At 53.9% G+C, this 18,203-nt stretch overlaps 1 protein-coding gene and 2 long non-coding RNA genes across 5 annotated transcripts in view; 2 read left to right on the top strand and 1 right to left on the bottom strand.

The window, feature by feature from the left end:
* PRKCD (protein kinase C delta) overlaps positions 1–2,350 on the top strand; it is a 28,371-nt gene extending 26,021 nt beyond the window's left edge. For all 3 annotated transcript variants that reach the window (XM_082742998.1, XM_082742997.1, XM_082742999.1), the window contains one exon: positions 1,624–2,350. In XM_082742998.1, coding sequence (XP_082599124.1) covers positions 1,624–1,782 — 159 coding nt within the window. In that variant the 3' untranslated portion in view covers positions 1,783–2,350. The remainder of the gene's footprint in view (positions 1–1,623) is intronic.
* Positions 1–18,203, top strand: part of LOC309870760 — a 280,290-nt gene that overhangs the window by 223,597 nt on the left and 38,490 nt on the right. The window lies entirely within an intron of this gene.
* LOC309870777 lies at positions 11,448–14,538 on the bottom strand. The gene is made up of 2 exons (XR_014314805.1): positions 14,282–14,538; positions 11,448–11,929 (listed from the first exon to the last, which is right to left on the bottom strand). It is a non-coding gene; the product is annotated as an uncharacterized lncRNA (long non-coding RNA).

Genomic DNA, 18,203 nt, shown 5'->3' with positions numbered 1-18,203 from the left:
CCTGGGAGCTGGCAGGAGAGCAGAGGCAGGTTGGTGCCAGAATTCTCAGATAAGGAGTTGGACTCCATGGCCCTTCTGTGACCTCGGCTCTTCCCTCTGGCCGTCTGTCAGGACACTCTGGCAGCTTGCGCAATGTGCCCCGCGATGTTCCTCGAGGCTAGAGAGTGCTTCCCCGGAACCAGGGGCCTCCTGGTCTGGGCACCTGCTGGGGGAAAATCACACAGCCTGTTCTCAGTCTCTTGCTTTCGATAGATGGGTAGATTCCTTTCTCTGCAGCAAAAAGCACGGGGCAGGGGCAGGTATGTGGGTCTGTGGGAAATGGTTAGGGACCTAGGGCAAGCTGTCTGAGGGTACCTCCACGCCAGGAGCGCACACTCTGGGAAATGGGTCCAGGGCTGCCAGTTTTCAAAAGCAGCCAGAAATCTGGACTTTTATGTCAAAAATTGCCCAATTGTAAAACAACTGGCTCAAATCCATTAAAACCCAGTGCCAGTCAGAACGACTGTACCTGCCTGCTTAGTTTGGCCTAAAGGCCACTGGCCTGAGATCTCTTCTGTTCCCATTTCATTGTATCCTCAGGAGCAGAGAGTTGGCAAACTTCTCCTGGAACAGTCTGATGGTACATATTTTAGGCTTTGCAGGCCAGACGGTCTCAACAAAGCAGCCACAGAAAATTTGTCAATGAATGGGTATAGTTGTTTTTTTTTTTAAGATTTTATTTATTTATTTGACAGACAGAGATCACAAGTAGGCAGAGAGGCAGGCAGAGAGAGAGGAGGAAGCAGGCTCCCTGCCGAGCAGAGAGCCCGATGTGGGGCTCGATCCCAGGACCCTGGGATCATGACCTGAGCCGAAGGCAGAGGCTTTAACCCACTGAGCCACCCAGGCGCCCCCGAATGGGTATAGTTTTGTATGAATAAAACTTCATTTGCGGACACTGGAATTTGGATTTCATTTCATGTTTACATGTCATGAAATGTTAATCACCTTCTTGATTTTTTTCCCCTAAGCATTAAAAAATGTGAAAGCTGTCCTTATAGCTCTCAGGACCCTTAAAAACAGATGGAGGGCGGGGTTTGCTCGGGGGCGGGGTTTGTCATTTCCTAGAGCCTGTTCAGGACAATGCCCACATCTCCTTACCCAGGCCCAGGGCTCTTTGCTGGCTTCCTTTTTCCCCTTGGGGAGACGGCATCTACTGTCCAGCCGGGCTCCTCTCGGGCTGTTGGGAGAGACTTCCTATTCTGTTCTTTCTCTCTCTGTCTCTCTTTTTAAAATTCAAGTTAGTTAACATCTAGTGTATTATTAGTTTCAGGGGAGAGATCAGTGACTCATCAGTTGCATATGACACCCAGCGGTCATTACATCATGTGCCCTCATAATACCCATCACCCAGTTACTCCGTCTTCCCACCCACCTGCCCTCCAGCAGCCCTCACTTTGTTCCCTGGACCTGAGAGTCTCTTAGAGTCTGCCTCTCTTTCTGTTCTTAATAAGGCCAGCTCTGGCCTGGCCCAGCACCGCAGGGCTTCTGAGATGTGTGGGAGGCAGTCTCGGGAACTTGGGGACCTTCAGGAGGGCCCCCCTCCTTGGGTCCCGCTCACGTGCCGCTGCCCTCTACCCGCAGAAGTCCCCTGGAGACTTCAGCAACTTTGACCAGGAGTTCCTGAACGAGAAGGCACGCCTCTCCTACACCGACAAGAACCTCATCGACTCCATGGACCAAACAGCATTCGCTGGCTTCTCCTTCGTGAACCCCAAATTTGAGAGATTCCTGGAAAAGTGAGGTTTCCAGACATGCCTCCCCACAAAGCACCCCAGCCGGGGAGCCTGGGTCAGGCAGCATGGCCTGCCCACACGGCCTGGGCATGGCAGGCTGGGCGGCGCCACCCCTTCATCGGCAGCCCCCTGCCCACCCACAATTAGCAAGAGTGTGATTGCCTGGTTTGTGCTGCTGCCGCCCCTTGGCCCCCAAGAGGGGCCTTGGCTCCTATCTGGCTGGGCTCTTATGGTACTTCTGTGAACCCTGTGTAAAATTTGCTTTTCCTCTGCCGTCAGAGGGAAATTGTAAATCCTGTGTTTCATTACTTGAATGTAGTTATCTATCGAAAAAATATATTATATATATATACATACACACACACACACATATGTAATAGGCTGTATATAATGCTCAGTAGAGGAGAAACGTACGGGGGATCTAGTGATGTGTTGATTTTTAAAAAAAAAATATATATATATATGTATACACACACACACACACACACACACACACGAACAAAAAAGGAGCAGAAACTGTTTGAACCTCCAGGTTCTTATATCTGTGTGTCTAAATAAACACTGAGTGGTACTGAGCTGGCTGTCGGGACGTGTTTGTCCCAGGAAGCTGGTGGCCGCTGCTCCCACCTCGGCGGCTGTCCTGGAGCTGAGAGCTACAGACACAGACCCCTGGGTTTTCATGCAAATGTGTTTGTATTTATGGGTCTCCTGTGGCTCCAAGGCCCTGGGCCGGCAGAAGGGATCCCTGAACGTGCCTGTGGGACGGTGGATGGGAGGAAGTGGGAGCAGCTGCCGACAGGGTGTCAGGAGAGAGAGGGCCAGTGTGGAAGGGCGGAGGCATGAGCAGAGGCCGGGAGCAGGACAGGGAAGAGGAAGGACATAGAGCTCGGGCCTCAGGCCCATCTGGATTCAAATCCCAGAGTAGCCGAAAGACGTGGTGTGTCAATCATGTTAAGCCTCAGCTTCCTCATCTGTAAAATGGGGGCAAGGCAAGGTGATGCTAGATCGAACTCCACACCTCGTTGCTATGTATCCCCAACCCTGCCACAGAAGAGTCTGTGTTAGGATTCTAGAATCTATTTCTCAAGAGTCCTGGCCTACCTGGGGAAGGGGAGGAGAGCAGGGTGGGGGAAGGGGAGGAGAAAATGCTGAGTGGCTGTGTCGAGGTTGAGGGCCCTGCTCCAGTATGCCTGTGGTCAGTGAGGACAGTGGCTCCAAGGGACAGAGGTGGCGACCAGTGACCCCTGAGCCTGGGCAGTTCTCCCCACTCCTCCCTCCCTCTTTTCCCCTGCCTACCCTCCAGCCCCTCTGGTCCAGCCCCTGGCCCTGCAGCCCTAGAGGTAGGCAGAGTGCCCCAGCCCTTGATTGGCTGGCCCCCACAGCCAGGCAGCTGACTTCCAGCAAGTTCATTTTTGCTGGGCCGAGGTACAAGTTTCCAAGGCTGGAGAGAGGTGGGGCTGGTGCCGGCGTGGGGGGGGGGGGGGGCGTGGGGACGGGTGGGGCCGACTCCCTCAAGAGAATAAAGTCCCCCTCCCCTCTCCATCCACCAGCTCCTCTCCAGGAAATGCTTTCGTGGAATCCCTGCTCTGCTGTAGGGCAGGGAAAAGCCTGGAAGTGAGGTTTGGTCCCTTGGGCTCACAGTCAGGTTGGGGGATCCAAGATGGCACAAGGTTCTACTGGGGCACGCCTGTCCCCGAGCTCTGCTGCGATCACCCACAGGCCCCAAGAGCTCCCCGGGGGCTGGGTAGAGTGGGTTTAGAACGAAAATATGGTTGGTGGTTGAATTTCAAGGCTCCTTCCATTTTCTCTCAGCTCCAAGGCAGACCCTTGCACTGAGGACCCTACTTCCTCCTGTGTGGAGATGGGGCAAGTGGTTTGTTAGCCAGAGGCAGTGGAGGGTGGTGGGGAGAACATGGTGCTGAGAGCCAGGAGCCTGGAGTTCAAGTCCCACTCTGCCATCCACAAGTTTTTCCACGGGGACTCCGTTCCCGTCAACTATAAAATGGGACAATCCTGCTGCTTTGAGGGGCTCCTGGTTCTGGGGAGCCCCTTCAGGACTGATGCTGGTAGCCCACAGTGTGGGCCTAAGAAATGGCAGGGGCTGGGCCTGTGGGGCCCACCTTAAGGAGCCAGAGAATGGGGATGGGGAAGCGGCCACCAGGATCCTGCCCCACTGCCTGGGAGGCTGGAGGCTTTTTGCCTCCAGGCCTGTTCTCAGAGCTACGAGGGGCCAGGCCTGACCTGGTGGCCTCAGGAAATGCCTCTCATGGCTGGGCCCAGAGCCACATTTTCGCTGGATTCGGAGGTCTTCTAGAAGCAGGCAGGTGTGCAAACAGCAGGGCTGTCGGCCCCCACGGCAAGGGCCAGAGGGAGCGCTGCGCCGGCTGCACACGGGGCCCCTCGCTCAGTACTGGGCAGGGTGGTGCGGAGGCAGGAGGCCGGGGTGGGGGGCAGGAGCATGGACTCTGCTGTGAGATGGCTCTGGGTTCAAATCCTTCATGTCCCTAGTCGGTGACTTCCATGAGGGACAACCTCCCAGAGCTTCAGCTTTTCTGTCAAATGGGGATAACTGTGCTGCTACGTGTGGGGGAGGTTGAGGTCTCTACGTGTACCCCATGGACTCAGGACACTGCAAATATGCTCCGTAATCAGCAGCCACCGTGACTCCGTCCCCTCAATGGGACGAAAGGTGGTCAGGACAGAGGGCCTGCCAACCGGGCCTCTCACCGGACTGGAGGGGGTGGGGGGCCCATTTAGCAGCTTGGATGAAAACCTCTGAGGCACCTGCCCCATGTCCCAGCCATCCCCCTTCTCAGGCAGAGCTACGGGGGAGCCTCGCCCACAGGCCCCAGGAGGCTGGCCGGCCCGTGCATGGATTACTGGGGAAGGGAGCAGAAGGCCCAGCAGTTGGGGAGCTGGTTGAGTACCAGCAAGGCCAAGGGACCCAAACGAGCAGGTTAGAATGTGCCAGCTTAGGAAGGCACCCAGAGATCTGGGAGCACAGGGCAAAGCTACAGAGAGGGGTGAATGAATGACCACACAAGTCCCTTTAAGTCAGGGGCTGTCAGATTCGGTATACTGTGCATACCGAGGAGATATGGCCACCGTGGCAAGTTCCAAGCGGTGGGTCTCAGGGCTGGCAGCGCGCTGGAGCCCCATGCCAGGGCTGCCTCTGGTCGAATGATCACCTCTGGAGGGGGACCGGCCTTCAGTATTTTCAAAGCTCCCCAGAGGGTCCGAGCTGCACGGGGATCAGGAGCCAGTTGGGTGGGAGCCAGGAATCTGCATTTTGCCCAGTCATCCAAGTGAAATCAGGAAACGCTGCTCTCAACAGGCTACACTCTGGAAGGCGAAGTCCTGTACCTCCCAAATCACCGTCCCCGCGCCCGCCTGGCCTGTGGTCCCAGAGATCCCCTCTGAGCGGAAGGCTCAGAGCTGGCTGGGCTACAGCGCCCTCTGGTGGTCATCTGGCTGGCAGGTGCAGCGGCCGGCTCAGACCAGGCAGGACCCGCTTAGCACCAGATACTGTGTTGAGTTCTTAACCCACCTCTTTCTGTGTCCTTAGTCCCTGGGGGATTGTTCCAGCAAGGAGGTGCTGTGCTGAAGGATCGTTTTGCAGAGGCTCAGGGATGCGGAGGTTATACATCTGGGTATCTATCCTGACCTTTAACAGGGTCCTAGGGCTAGTCCCTATCTCCAATCTAGTCTCTGGCATCCACCCCAACATTATGGTCACATTTCCTCAATTTATTCCTTATTAAGGTGTGCACAGCCGATACGAGCTGGGTTTATCGCAGATTTTAATAGCAGGAAATAAGGAGGTGTATTGCATTTGCCAAGATGGGAGGGGCTCGTGGGCTCCAAGATGTCCCCACTGCAGCCCACCATGTACCTGCCTTCTCCTTGACCCCTCTAAGCTGGATAGGACCTGGCTCCCTCCTGCACCCTAACTGTGCCCACTGGGTGACCTTAGGCTGCCCTGGGTGGGACTGGAGGCTGGAAACCCTGTTTTGGTTCCTCTGAGTCCTGACTACCCTCCCAGGCACCTTCTTATCTCCTTGGTGCCGGCGAAGGGAAGATGCACGCAACCGAAAAAAGGAACCTGGAAGCAAAGAAGGGGCAAAGGAAGACCCCCAAAGGTGTGAGCCAGGCCTGAGTCAGTACGGACCAGGTGATGCCAGGCCTGTGAGGTTTGGGGCACTGGGGTACTCCCTGGGTCTCTCCTATGATCGAATCCAACCTTGGGCGGCTGTAGCCTCAGTGATTTCAACCTTTGGAACTTTAATACCAGTCCCCAAATCAGGCTTTTTCAGTGGCCTTAGAAGACCCCCGGTTTCTTCTCTTTCCCTGCCGAGAAACCCATACTCTGAAAGCCCAGCCCTTTGCTGCTCAGCCCACATTAAGCAGCATGCAAATCTCAAAGCCTTCTTGGGAAGGCATTTTTCTTCCCCACCTTCTGAGAGGGGAGCTTGGCTTTCTATTGATTGCACCTGTGATGGTAGACAGGCGCGCTGTGGGTGGGGTGGCAGTCTGGGCTCTGTTCCCAAATTCAGGCGTTGCCTCATAGAACAGGTTCCTGCTCTGTGCCAGGAGCTCAACAGGCATCACTTGGAGCCATCTCTCCACGGCGCTGATCTAGCAGTCTCAAGAGCCCGTGAAGGGGACATTCTGGGTCCAGCACCACGCTTGACACTTTCCCTCCACCATTGAAGGCTGAGAATCCCAAAACAGCCCCATGAGGTAATAAGCCCCAGTGTCCCCATTTTACACATCTGTAAACCGAGGCTCTGGGAGGTTAAAGACAATCTGTCCAGGGGCTCTGGGCCGGAGGCTCCGCTGTGATGTTTTCCACAGAAACAAGCAGTCTCCCAGGCTTGCTTAGGAGCTGTGAGGGATCCTCAGCAGCTCCAGGAAGAGGGGAGGTGGGCCTGGTGACAGGCAGAGCCAGTGGAGGCAGCTAGGAGGGGACACAGGCAGGCTGCCTGGGAGCTGGAAGGACACTTGGAGTCTGTGGGTCTTCAGTGGGGCTCTCCCTGGATTCACAACGGAGCACTGGGGTTAGAGAAGAAACGGGGCTGGGCCAGGTCACACGGGGAGGCAGAGGCTGGGACAAAGGTAGACCCTCGGAGCAGCCAGGTGTGTCCCCAAACCTCCCCCTCCTGTAGGACACCAGCGTGGCTCCTCCTTTCTGCCTACTTCAGACTCACCCTGACCCTGGCATACAGTGGGTGGTCAGTAAATGCTGATGAATGAACACGAGTCCACTGAGCACTTGCTAGACCCCCAGCACTATCCTGTGCCTCCCTCTCTGCTGCCCTGCCCCTGCTCTGGCGTGGGGAGGGGCCAAGGGTGACTAATAGACACAAGCAAGGAAGGCTGCCAGTCCTGCCTTATGGCCCTAGCAATGGCAGGGGACCAGAGTCCACGGACCTCAGAAGACAGTGTCTACCAGCTGGTGAATGGCAGAGGCTCAAAGCCTCAGCTGAGGGTTGGGACCCCGTTCAAGAGCAAGGCAGCAGCGGCTGGCCAGAGTCCAGCACGAACCTGCCATCAATAATATTGGCAAGGCTTCTCCAAGCAACTTCCTGGGTTTTAAATAATGAATTCAGAAACAATTAAGTGAATTCTGCATACTTTGCGTCAATAACAAGTTAAAAATAACACACTTCACAAAAGCCTTGCTTTGAATTGGAAATGGATATCGTTAAGCTTAAATGTTCCTGAATTCTCCGTTTGGAAACAATGTATGTTAAAAAAAAAAAAAAAAAAAGATTGTCTTTACACCCTGGTTTTTAGGTTTGACAATAGCGGGATATCCAATGCCTTTGTTTTGATTGGGCCAGCAGGGGGCAGTGCTGATGACCAACCTGTTAGACACAGGTGCAGAGCCCTGGCGGCGGGGTCTCTACCTGCCTGGCCCCAGCTGTGGCTTGGTGTTTCACCTGTAGCTTGTATATAACCTGCTCCAGGCAGTCAGGAAGCCGCTGCATGGAAAGTTCTCCGTGTGTCTCGGCACACAGTGAGTACGCAGGAAACCTAAGCCCATTGTTCTTATTCTGAGCTCGTGAACCCTTTATCCGTATGTGTTTGTCTCCTGACAAGGCATGGCTGGGCCCCGGCTACTGGTGTCCAGGAATTGTGTAGAAAGGGAGGGGACGGGGTTTCCCTGGGCTGGGAACGAAGAGCTGCAGACGGCGAGTCGGGAGCCGGCTCCGGACCCGGCAGCAGGGTCCTCACTCCACTCCTGCCCTCGCCGTGGGCTCTGGGCCGAGGGCCAGCTCGACAGCAGGAAAGTGACTGTCTAAGACTGGTATGAATGGCGAGTGGGTCTCGTGTGGATTTAAATTACGAAAAACAAAATTTGAATGTCAAATGCCGCTATTCTTGGCACCAGTGAGAGCCAAATGATACGAAAGGCAGTCATTACCCCTGTCAGGAAATTCTGTTGGAAGTTACCGGCTGTCACAAAAAGGACAGCCGGCGTCTAGAGACTTCGAGGCCCCCTCTTGCTGGGTCTTACAGCCCACACTGGTCTCTCTCCTCAGCCCTCATGCCCCTCCCCCACGTGTTCCAGAGGCAGGGCTGGGGAACCTTCCGGAGGCCCCCAGATGCCTCTCCTGCTGGTGGGATCCGAACCGCGGCCAGGCAAGCTGCACTGATGTTTCTAGGTCCTGTGCCGGGGGCTTTTCTAGCACATCTGTGGTCCTGACTCTGAGATGAAGGCCGGACTTGATTCATTCTGTGAGCATTCAGTAAGCACTGACTGCTGGTCAGGACGCTGGGAGCGAGGAGGAGGCCTCAGGGTCTCTAGGGGGAGGCAGGTTAAGGAGGCAATGACAGGGACTTGGGGTGGCGCACCCCCTGGGCTGTGGGTACACAGAGGACTTGCTGGCTCTTCCTGGGAGAATAGCAAGGACAGGGAGAGGCCTTCGGGAGGAAGAGAGAGACCTCTAATCTGGAGAGCTATAGAACAAGTAAGTCCCTGTCATGCCTGCAGTCTGCTAACTGCTGAAATGCAAAGCAGCAGTGGGTCCCTCTTAGCAAGGCTGGGGAAGGTACATCGGCCCCCTCCCCCGGGAAGGCAATTTGACACTCTCTGGGGATACCGAAGACCCAGAGTTTTCTCTGCTGGCGAAAGTCGTGGTGGTGACATTGAAAGTCGCAGGGGCAAGAAGGTTTGTTGGCTCGTAGTTTGTGAGATTCCCGAGGTGGGTACAACCCCAATGTCCTCGGCAGGATAGGAGATCAGGAGCTGCAGGTGAATTCGAGCAGCAGAAGCCTGGCTTGTCTGCTTTCTCCATGGAAGAAAGCCACCTGCGTCCACGGTGATAAAAATCTCAAAGCCACGTTGAGGGAAAAGCACAATGGGGAAGGATGAGGGCGGGGTGATGAAATCGGCAGCCCGAGCTCAGGCTGAAGTGTGTGATGTGCCCGTTCACGGAGCGGCAGTGGGAACGCTGGCCTGGGACCCTGGCCACTGCTGGGGGTGAGGAAGGGCTTTAGGGTACCTGACGGGCTGTAATGTTTCGCCTCCTAAAACAAATGTTTTATGCACGTAAGGAAAATCTTTATAGGTTTATAAAACTCAGTGGAGGGTCTCTGGATGCTATTTTAATTTCTGTGCCTATCTTGACATTCAAAACATTTCATAATGTTTAAAGGCATTTTCTAAAGATTATTTGAGAGAGAGGGAGAGGCAGTGTGCCAGGGAGGAGGGTCAGAGGGAGAGAAGCAGATTCCTACTGAGTGAGTGAGGGGCCTGCCCCGGGCTGATCTCAAGACCCTGAGATCCTGACCTGAGCAGAAATCAAGAGTCAGACTCTCAACACACTGAGAGCCACCCAGGCACCCCTAAAAGTGTTTATTTATTTATTTTTATTTTATTTTTTAAAAAATATTTATTTATTTGATATAGAGATAGAGAATACAAGTAGGCAGGCAGGCAGGCAGGGGGTGGGGAGGGAAGCAGGCTCCCTACTGAGCAGACAGCCCAATGCAGGGCTTGATCCCAGGACCCTGAGATCGTGACCTGAGGCAGAGGCTCAACCCACTGAGTCACCCAGGCGCCCTCCTAATGGTGTTTGTTTATTTATTTATGTATTTATTTATATTTTTTTAAGATTTTATATATTTATTTGATAGAGCAAGACACAGCGAGAGAGGGAACACAAACAGGGGGAGAGGGAGAGGAAGAAGAGGCCTCTTGCTGAGCAGGGAGCCCGATTCAGGGCTCGATCCCAGGACCTTGGGATCATGACCAGAGCCGAAGGCAGATACCCCACGACTGAGCCATCCAGGTGCCCCATTATTTATTTATTTATTTATTTTAAAATATTTTATTTATTTGCTAGAGATCACAAGTAGGCAGGCAGGCAGGAGGGCGGGAGCAGGTTCCCTACTGAGCATAGAGCCCGATGCAGGGCTCAATCCCAGGACCCTGAGATCATGACCTGAGCTGAAGGCAGAGGCTTTAACCCACTCAGCCAACCAGGCGCCCTCCTAAAGGTGTGGGGTTTTTTGTTTTTGTTTTTGTTTTGTTTTTTTAAAGAACAGCTAAGTGTTCTGCCTCTTGACCTGACTGCCAGTGACCAGGTATCTCTTTATAATGACACACTGTGTATCGTTTCTCTGTGCTTTTCATGATGGAGGTGACATTTCAGTTTTTGAAAATTAAAAAGAATGAATGGGTAAGAGGCTTGGGTGGGAGCAGCAGTTCAGACAGAGGGACAGAAGAGAGCAGAGGGCTGGGAGCTGGGCAGAGCCCTGTGTATGCAGGGCCCAGGGACCTTTGGTGCCCTGAGTGGCAGCCCTGCTCCCAGCCCCCGCCTACCTGTGGTTGGGCCCTATGCTCCCCACCTGGCCATGAGGCGGGGCCTGATCCAGGCCCAAGCCTGCATGGGGCTGGCTACAAAGCAAGCTCTCCAAGAGGGACACCAGCTGGAGGTAAGGAGGTTGGCTTTGAGAAGTGGATCAACCAGCACCTGCTGGGTGTGTGGCCTGCAGGGGGGGAGACTAGGAGACTGGCATTTCTTGGCGTGGGGGGTGGGGTGTGGCTGTGCTGATGGTGAAGGGCAAGCAGGAGAGGGCAGAGTGGCCTTCAGTGGAGGCGGCGAGAAGCGCCCCACACGGTTCCATGGGTGGCTATCTTTAGGAGCTCGGGTAGGCTTTTCTTGGAGTTTTGGAAGGTTGGGGGAGACCCAGCAGGTGCAAGGGTGTTAGCAAAACTGCATTACTCTGGAGGAAGCGAAAAACAAGCTCCAGGAGGCATAAGTTGGGTTCTTTAGCTTTTGGTATTTCTTCTGCATCTGCAGCGGCGAGTCGGAGCCTGGGCGCAGTGCGGGAGTACACGGGGAGCAGGTACACCTGACGGACGTCAGCAGTGACTGATCTGGCAAGTCATCCTGTTAAGAAAATCTCAGACATAAAGGAAGGTATAGAGAAGGATTCTGCCCCGGACTGAGAAATAAAACATGAGAGAGAAAACTGCCCCCTTGCCGACCTCCCTCCCTAGCGTGCAGCCTCCTCCTTTGGTCTGTGTTCTTCCGGAGGGACCAGAATCTGTTTCCAGAGTGAGGAGCATTTCTCTGCGTCCCTGAGCATAGGCTAAGGAGTGGTTTTGCATGTTTTTAAGCTTCATATAAACAGTTTCTGTCCTAAGGATCCTTCTGCCCCTGCATATGCCCGTGGCATGCTTTCAAAATTGATTTTTTTTTTTTTTTTTTTGCCAAAGCCTATAGCTCAAGTGCATGTTTTTCCTTTCTGTCAGTGCCTTGAAATTCACACAGGATATAGTCTACCCACTTCCGGTGTACAGTGTGCTGGTTTTCAGTGTGTTCATGGAGTTGTGTGACCATCATCACAATCTGTGTTAGAACAGTGTCATCACCCAAAAAGAAACCCCAGACCCTTTAAGCACCACCCCCAATTGTCCCATACCCCAACTCTAGACTTTCTGCTTATAGATTGGCCTATTCAGGACATGTCATATAAATAGAATCAGGCAATATATAATCTTCTGGGACTGGCTGAAGCATTCCTTTCTGTGGTTGTGTAGTCCATCATACAAAATTACCACCATTCATTTATCCAGATAAATGATGTGGAATCTCGCTTTCAGCCGAGATGGAGTGAAGGGACTGGATTTACCTTCCTGCCTGAAAAAACAAAAACAAACAAACAAACAAACAAACAAAAAACCCTAAACAACAAGATAAAATCAATGAAGCAACAGTTCTCAAGACGCTGGATGTCAAGCAATGAAGGTTAGGACTCCCTGAGAGATCCCCATCTGCCAGGAGGTGAGCCCTGTGATTGCCCTGACTTTATTGCTGGGAGACAGTCTCCGGGCTGAGGACAGGGAAGGGCAACACAGGTGGGGCCCAGGGGGGTGCTCCTCAAGTTGAGAAGAAGAAGCTGGAAGTTCAGGGAAACAAGGTGGCTAGAGTTTACAACGCACGGAAGATGAGAGAGTGTGAGAAACCTGGAGAGCTGCCAAGGACCTTCTCCTGGGACTCAACGGAGTGTCCATCCCTATAGGCATGTAGGGAACAGACCCAAGGCTGGGAGAAAGAATGCTTTCCGTTCTTTCCGTTCTGAGAGGTAATCATCCTCAGACCTCCCACAGGAATAAGGGCCTGTTCCCAGAAGCAGAATGGGGAACTTCACAATTTAGGGGTTACTATAGAAAGTACCCAGATAGTACATCCTAGAACAGAGCCTGGTAATTTTTATGGGAATTCAAAAAATAGCCAATGCTCTCAATAAGGTAAAATTCAGGGGCCCCTGGGTGGCTCGGACAGTTAAGCGCCTCGCTCTTGATTTCAGCTCAGGTCATGATCTCAGAGTCATGAGATTGAGCCCCGTGTCCAGGTTTTCACTGGGCATGGAGCCTGCTGAAGAGTCTCTCCCTCCCACTCTCTAAAAATAAATAAATAACTAAAGATGAACCAGCCGACTACACAGGCTTTAAGGATTTCACAATCTAGAACGCATCACCACGATAGAAAGTAACAAATATACTCCCCTTATGAAAGGAAGAAATATAGAGGTGTGGCGGGGTGTGGGCGGGGAGGGGGGGTGGAGTTCTCCTAGGCCATTTTCTAGGTAACCCTTGGAAACATGAGCATTCAGAACTATCTCGCTAAGAAAGGCTGCGTCTGACTTGTCATTTGTTGACAACTTCTGATGAGAAGATTAAAATTTCTCTTTCTGCTTCATCCCCCTCCCCCTTCCGTTGCTCTGTTTGAGGCAGAAGGGAGGACCCGTGAGGGAGGGGAAAGCAACAGAGTGGAGGAAATGGGGTTTGCCACCGGGATACGGAGATCCGTCCGCAATCTCCAGAGGTGGCTGCGGAGGGGGTGAGCAGCCCTGGAGATGCTGACGGTGCTTGGGGCTTCTGCACAGACTTCTTGGGTGTGTGTGTGGGGGGGGTACAAGCAGAAAGGTGGGGGACTCTGGTGGGGGAGGGTCAGGCCCCTCTGGAAAGTCTGATGAATCTAGATTTGATTCAATCTCAGACTTCCAGCGCTCTCCGTGTTTACTTTGTCTTGGTCTAGCTAAACCCTTTTGGAGACGTTTAGCCGGCGCCGTCTTGGCAAAGGAAGGCCACACGGGAATGGCTTGGGGCTTAGGACTTGGTGTCTGTAGAGATCTCCCAGCTTCCAGAAGCCGGGGGCCTGGAAGCTGTGGGCTGGGGCTGCCTCCCCTTTGGCTTCCTCTTCACACAGAACCTGGGCCCTGGAAAGCATTCAGTGAAACACTGGAGAAAGAAGGGAAGAAAGGAAGAAACACTGGAAATCTTTTCAAGCATCATGAAGTGAGCATTCAAGGCCGTATCACTGGACCCTCTCTGTGAGGCCTGTTGTCAAGATATAAACCTTTACTGTTGCCCAGACAGGCCGTGCCCTCTTCTCGGAAGGCCCTCGCCCACCCCTGGGTTATACACGGCTCGCTCAGTCAGAATCCGGTCTCCGAGATGCCGCCTCCTCTCAGAAGTCTCTTCTGATTGTACCCTCCACCCCCGCCAAGCTCTGGCTTCTTCCTTTTTGGTCCCCTGTTCCTGGGCCAGATTGACTTGTGTTTTCCTCAGCCCTAAACGTTGAGGCACTGCCCAGACTGGGGAGGGGTAGGAGGCAGAAGAGGAAGTGGGAGAGAACCAAGAGAAGCTGGGCTGGAGCTGGGGCTTAGACGGTACAGGCGAGACGGTTTCAGGCGAGGCTGGATGGGGGTGGGGGTGCAGGAGGAGGCCATTGAGGGCCTCAGCCAGTATGTGGGGTTCATCCAGTAGGAGTTGTGGGAAGGGGGCCTTTGAACAAGAGAGTGCTTGTGCCAGGTTCTAGAAGGTTCCTTGGGCTGCCACGCAGAGAATGAGCTGGGGGGGATGAAAGGAGGTCAAGAGGCAGCTGGCAGCAGCCGTCATCTGCGTAGGGAGAGGTAGTGGAGGTCTGGACCAGGATGAGGCAGGAGGTGACGTGTTGGGATCATTCAGGAAGTAAAATCAACAGGACCTGGAGTTCGTGGGGGAGAGCCCTCAGCAGTCCCACGGTGTGGGGGCAGGCAGCTGCCTGAAAGCTGCTTCTTTGTTCCAGCGTGCCTCTCGCAGTTTCGGTGCTGTGTGACTGCCGGGAGGCATCGCTGCCGCTGGGGTCTCTGGTCCATGAGTCCATCCCTCCCTGGCCCTGCAGGTGGGGGTGTGGGTTCCTCCTCCTGCAGGACACAACCCAGGCCTCTGCGGGTGACGCAACTGGTTAGCTGCTGAGCCCGTGTCCCTGAGACCTGCAAACGTGAGATTCCAGGTGGGCTCCAAACTTTAGACCTCCCCCCTGCCCCCCAACTCCTGCCCTCAAGGACCCTGGCTTGTCTCCAAACACTTTCTCATGGGATTAAAGCTCCTCATCCATTTCTGAGCTGGGTGGTGGCCTCTTCAGTCTTTTGAACGTGGAGCAGTAGAGGTAGAAGCCTCCTGAGCTTAAGGCACGGCATAGGGACTGGGAGTTTCTGTTAAAACTGGTCAGCTGTCCCCCTCCCGCCCCCCCCATCATGAAAATGTGACAAGCATATTGATTGGATGCTCAGATCTGGAGTCACAGATGGCAGCATAAAGACGGGCCATGTATGACTCGTGTACCCATAAACTCCCTACCGCCCTGCAGGGATGGAGACTCAGGCCGACCCAGGTGGGTCGCCGTGAACTTGGCCTATGCGGAGGCTGCTAATGCCCTGAACCACGTCCTGCTCACACTCCTAGGTTGAAGCCCTAAACCCTAGTGTGACTGGATTTGGGGATAGAGGCTCCAAGAAGGTGATTGAGCTTAAGTGAGGCTAGAAGCGTGGGACCCTGACCCCATAGGATTAGCGCCCTTAGAGAAGAGACCGCAGACCGCACGTTCTCTCTGCACGCTCATGGAGGGAGGAAGTCCACATCTCCCAGCCAGGAGGCAGCTCCTCACCAGAAACTGGCTGGCGTTTTGGTCTTGGACCTCCCAGCCTCCAGAACTGTGAGAACTTAGTTTCTGTTTTGAGCCGCCCAGCCTGTGGTCTCTGGTTAGGGTGGCCTGAGCCGACCGACGCAGAGGCTGCCGTAGCTTCTGGGCCCCTCTTTGCTGCTGATGTTGTTGTTCCTCTCAAGTCCCAGAGGGGCTGGGAGCAGGATAACTCCTGGGTCAGGCCCAGGCCATAGGACCCTCAACCCTGAGGTCCCATGGAACCCTGGAAAGTTCCCCCAGCCCGCCCTGCTGGACCCAAGGTTCATCCTTCCCACAACTGTGCCTAGAGCATGTCAGCATGGGACCAACACAGTAGCACGCCCTGTGAGTCCGACCTAGGCCACAGGCAGCTGCTAGATTGGCCTCTTTGCAGGACTCGACTCGGGGGAAACTTTCTTCCTCTTGCCCTAGCAGGGTGATCATTGGGTGATCCCCTTTCTCTGGAGTGGACCCTGGGAGCAGGAGACCTGGTCTGGGGGGCCCCACTGAGCTGCCACTTGGGGCAGGGGAAGGAGCCCTAGGATTGTACCCTCCTCTTCCCATTTTCTGTGCTTCATTATTTTCTGTGATCTATACTTCCAATCCACAGATCCAGAGCCCCCAGATTCCCGAGGGTCAGTGATTTCTGGAATCCTACACAGGCATCTCCCCAGTGTCCCCATAATCTCCTATTACCTCTCTCCCTTCCCAGAGGGAGACAGAGAGGCCACAAGGGAGCATCTTCTGATGGGTGTGTGTGTGTGTGTGGCTGGAAACTGCCTCTGAAATGCTTCAGTTATTAAAGTCTGATCCTCCGAACCCCTGGAGGTTAGAGCCTGGGAAGCAGGAGAGGCTGTTTGAGGTGGTGGCTTTCCTTATAACAGGACCTGGGTCCCTACCCACAACACGCCATCTGGGAGGGAACCTCCGGTGGGAGCAGGGGGCACAGCTGTGACCCCATCTCTGCAGCTAGAGATGCCTGTGTGGATCCTGGCCCCCAGGAAGCACAAGGTCCTCACGGGGGGGAAGGAACATCTGGCCCCCCAGTTGCTGTGATGTACCTCACATCCCTGTTTCCCTTTCCTCCACCCAGCAGAGAGAAGGGAGGATCTTCAGGTCCCACAAATGAGAAAGACACAAACTCTGGTGAAAGCCGAGTTAAGTCTAGAGTCCCTGGACACACTGTGGAAATGTCTGTTTCCCAGTTCAGAAACGTGCCTGTTCTCTAAGATGCCACCAATGGGGAAATCTGGGTGACGGGGCAAGAGACCGCTATACTTTTCTTGTAACTTCTTGAAAGTCTGTAATCCAAAGAAATAAAGATTTTTTAAAAACGACAGACCCAGAAACTAGGATAAAATATTTGCAGACCAGAGTCTCATAAGGAACTTGAATAGAGAGCGCCCACAATCAGCCAGCTGGGGCTACTGTAACCAATGAGCATAGACTCTTGCTGGTTCTGAGCAAACATTTCTTTCTCTCAGTGCTGCAAAGTCCAAGATCGAGGTGCTGGCCGATTTGGTATCTGGTAGGTGCCCTCCGTGTTGCATGTGGGTCTCTAGTTCCGCCTTCTCGTTGCTTTCTCCTGACGCAGGCTTGCCAGCGGGGGACGTCTGCTCTTCCTCTTTTAAAAGGGTATTAATCCTGTGCCGAGAGCCCCACCCCCGTGACCTTACAGAGTTATAATTACCTCCAAAACTCCCCACCTCCAGATGCTGTCACACTGGGCATTACTAGAGTTCCAGCTTACAGATTTTGAGCAGACACAAACAACTGAGTGATAAAAAGTACGATGACCCCCAAGAGTGACAGTGAGGATGGGAGACAGGAGGGGGTTCCTCGCGTCGCTGGCGGGAACGTAAAACAGTGCAGCCGCCTGACCGGTCCTCGGAAAGTTAAACGGAGGGTCACCGGCAATTCCACGCCGAAGTATATAGAATATAGTTTACATATAAATCTTTTGCTGTAGAGTTAGAGAAATGCAACCCTACGCCCCCCGCCACAAATATTTATAGCGGCATAATTTATAATAGTTGAGAGTGGGAAGCAACTCAGGTGTCTGCTCACCGGTGAATGGATGAATAAAATCTGCTCTAGCCAGACAATAGGATAGTATTTGGCAGTAAAAACAAGCGGAGTACGGACACATGGGGGACCCCGCACAACCTGCGGAATGAAAGAAGACCGAGCAGAAGGCCACGTGGTGTTTGCTGGTGCCTACGTGAAGCGTCCAGCACAGGTGGACGGATAGCCGCAGAGAGCGGACGGCAGCGGCCAGGTCATCGTGGTGATGGTCACACCACTCTGTCCAGGTACTAAGAGCCACTGGAGGGTGCACGGAGGTGGGCAAATTCCGTCCCGTGCCTGGGCCGCCGCAGGTAGAGCCTGTGCTTCCCATGTGCGTGTCCATGGCCCCCGAGCCCAGCGCCCTGGCACGGTGCGGATGGGATTAGTCCTGCTGTCCTTCCTGCATCCTTGAGGAAGCCTTATGAGGTGCGGTTGTCGTTCCCATTTCACAGATGAGAAAACTGAGGTTTGGGGAGATGACCCCAGAGGGTGCAGAATACTAGTCAGTCTCTTACTCCACAGGGCTTTGGGCAGGCTTTTTTTTGTTTTTTTTTCCTAAAGATTTTATTTATTTGACAGACAGAGATCACAAGTAGACAGAGAGGCAGGCAGAGAGGAGGAAGCAGGCTCCGCGCTGAGCAGAAAGCCGGATGCGGGGCTTAAGTCCAGATCCCTGGGATCATGACCTGAGTGCAAGGCAGAGGCTTTAACCCACTGAGCCACCCAGGCGCCCCTTTGGGCAGGCTTTGTGACCCTTGGTCAGGCTCAGCGGGTTGCAGGCTCCTACCAGTGGCTTGGGGAGTGTGAAAAGGACCTCCCACGCTCTCTCTAGCTGTGTCAGGTGTGTGACGGTGTGGTGTGAGGACATGGGGTCCCCCGCCTTCCTGTGGCAGGTGTC

This window comes from Mustela nivalis (genome assembly GCF_964662115.1).
Source record: "Mustela nivalis genome assembly, chromosome: 1".
In the NCBI taxonomy this organism is placed as follows: Eukaryota; Metazoa; Chordata; class Mammalia; order Carnivora; family Mustelidae; genus Mustela; species Mustela nivalis.
The sequence above is the reverse complement of the archived record's forward strand: the minus strand, read 5'-3'. Positions and strand labels throughout refer to the sequence as shown.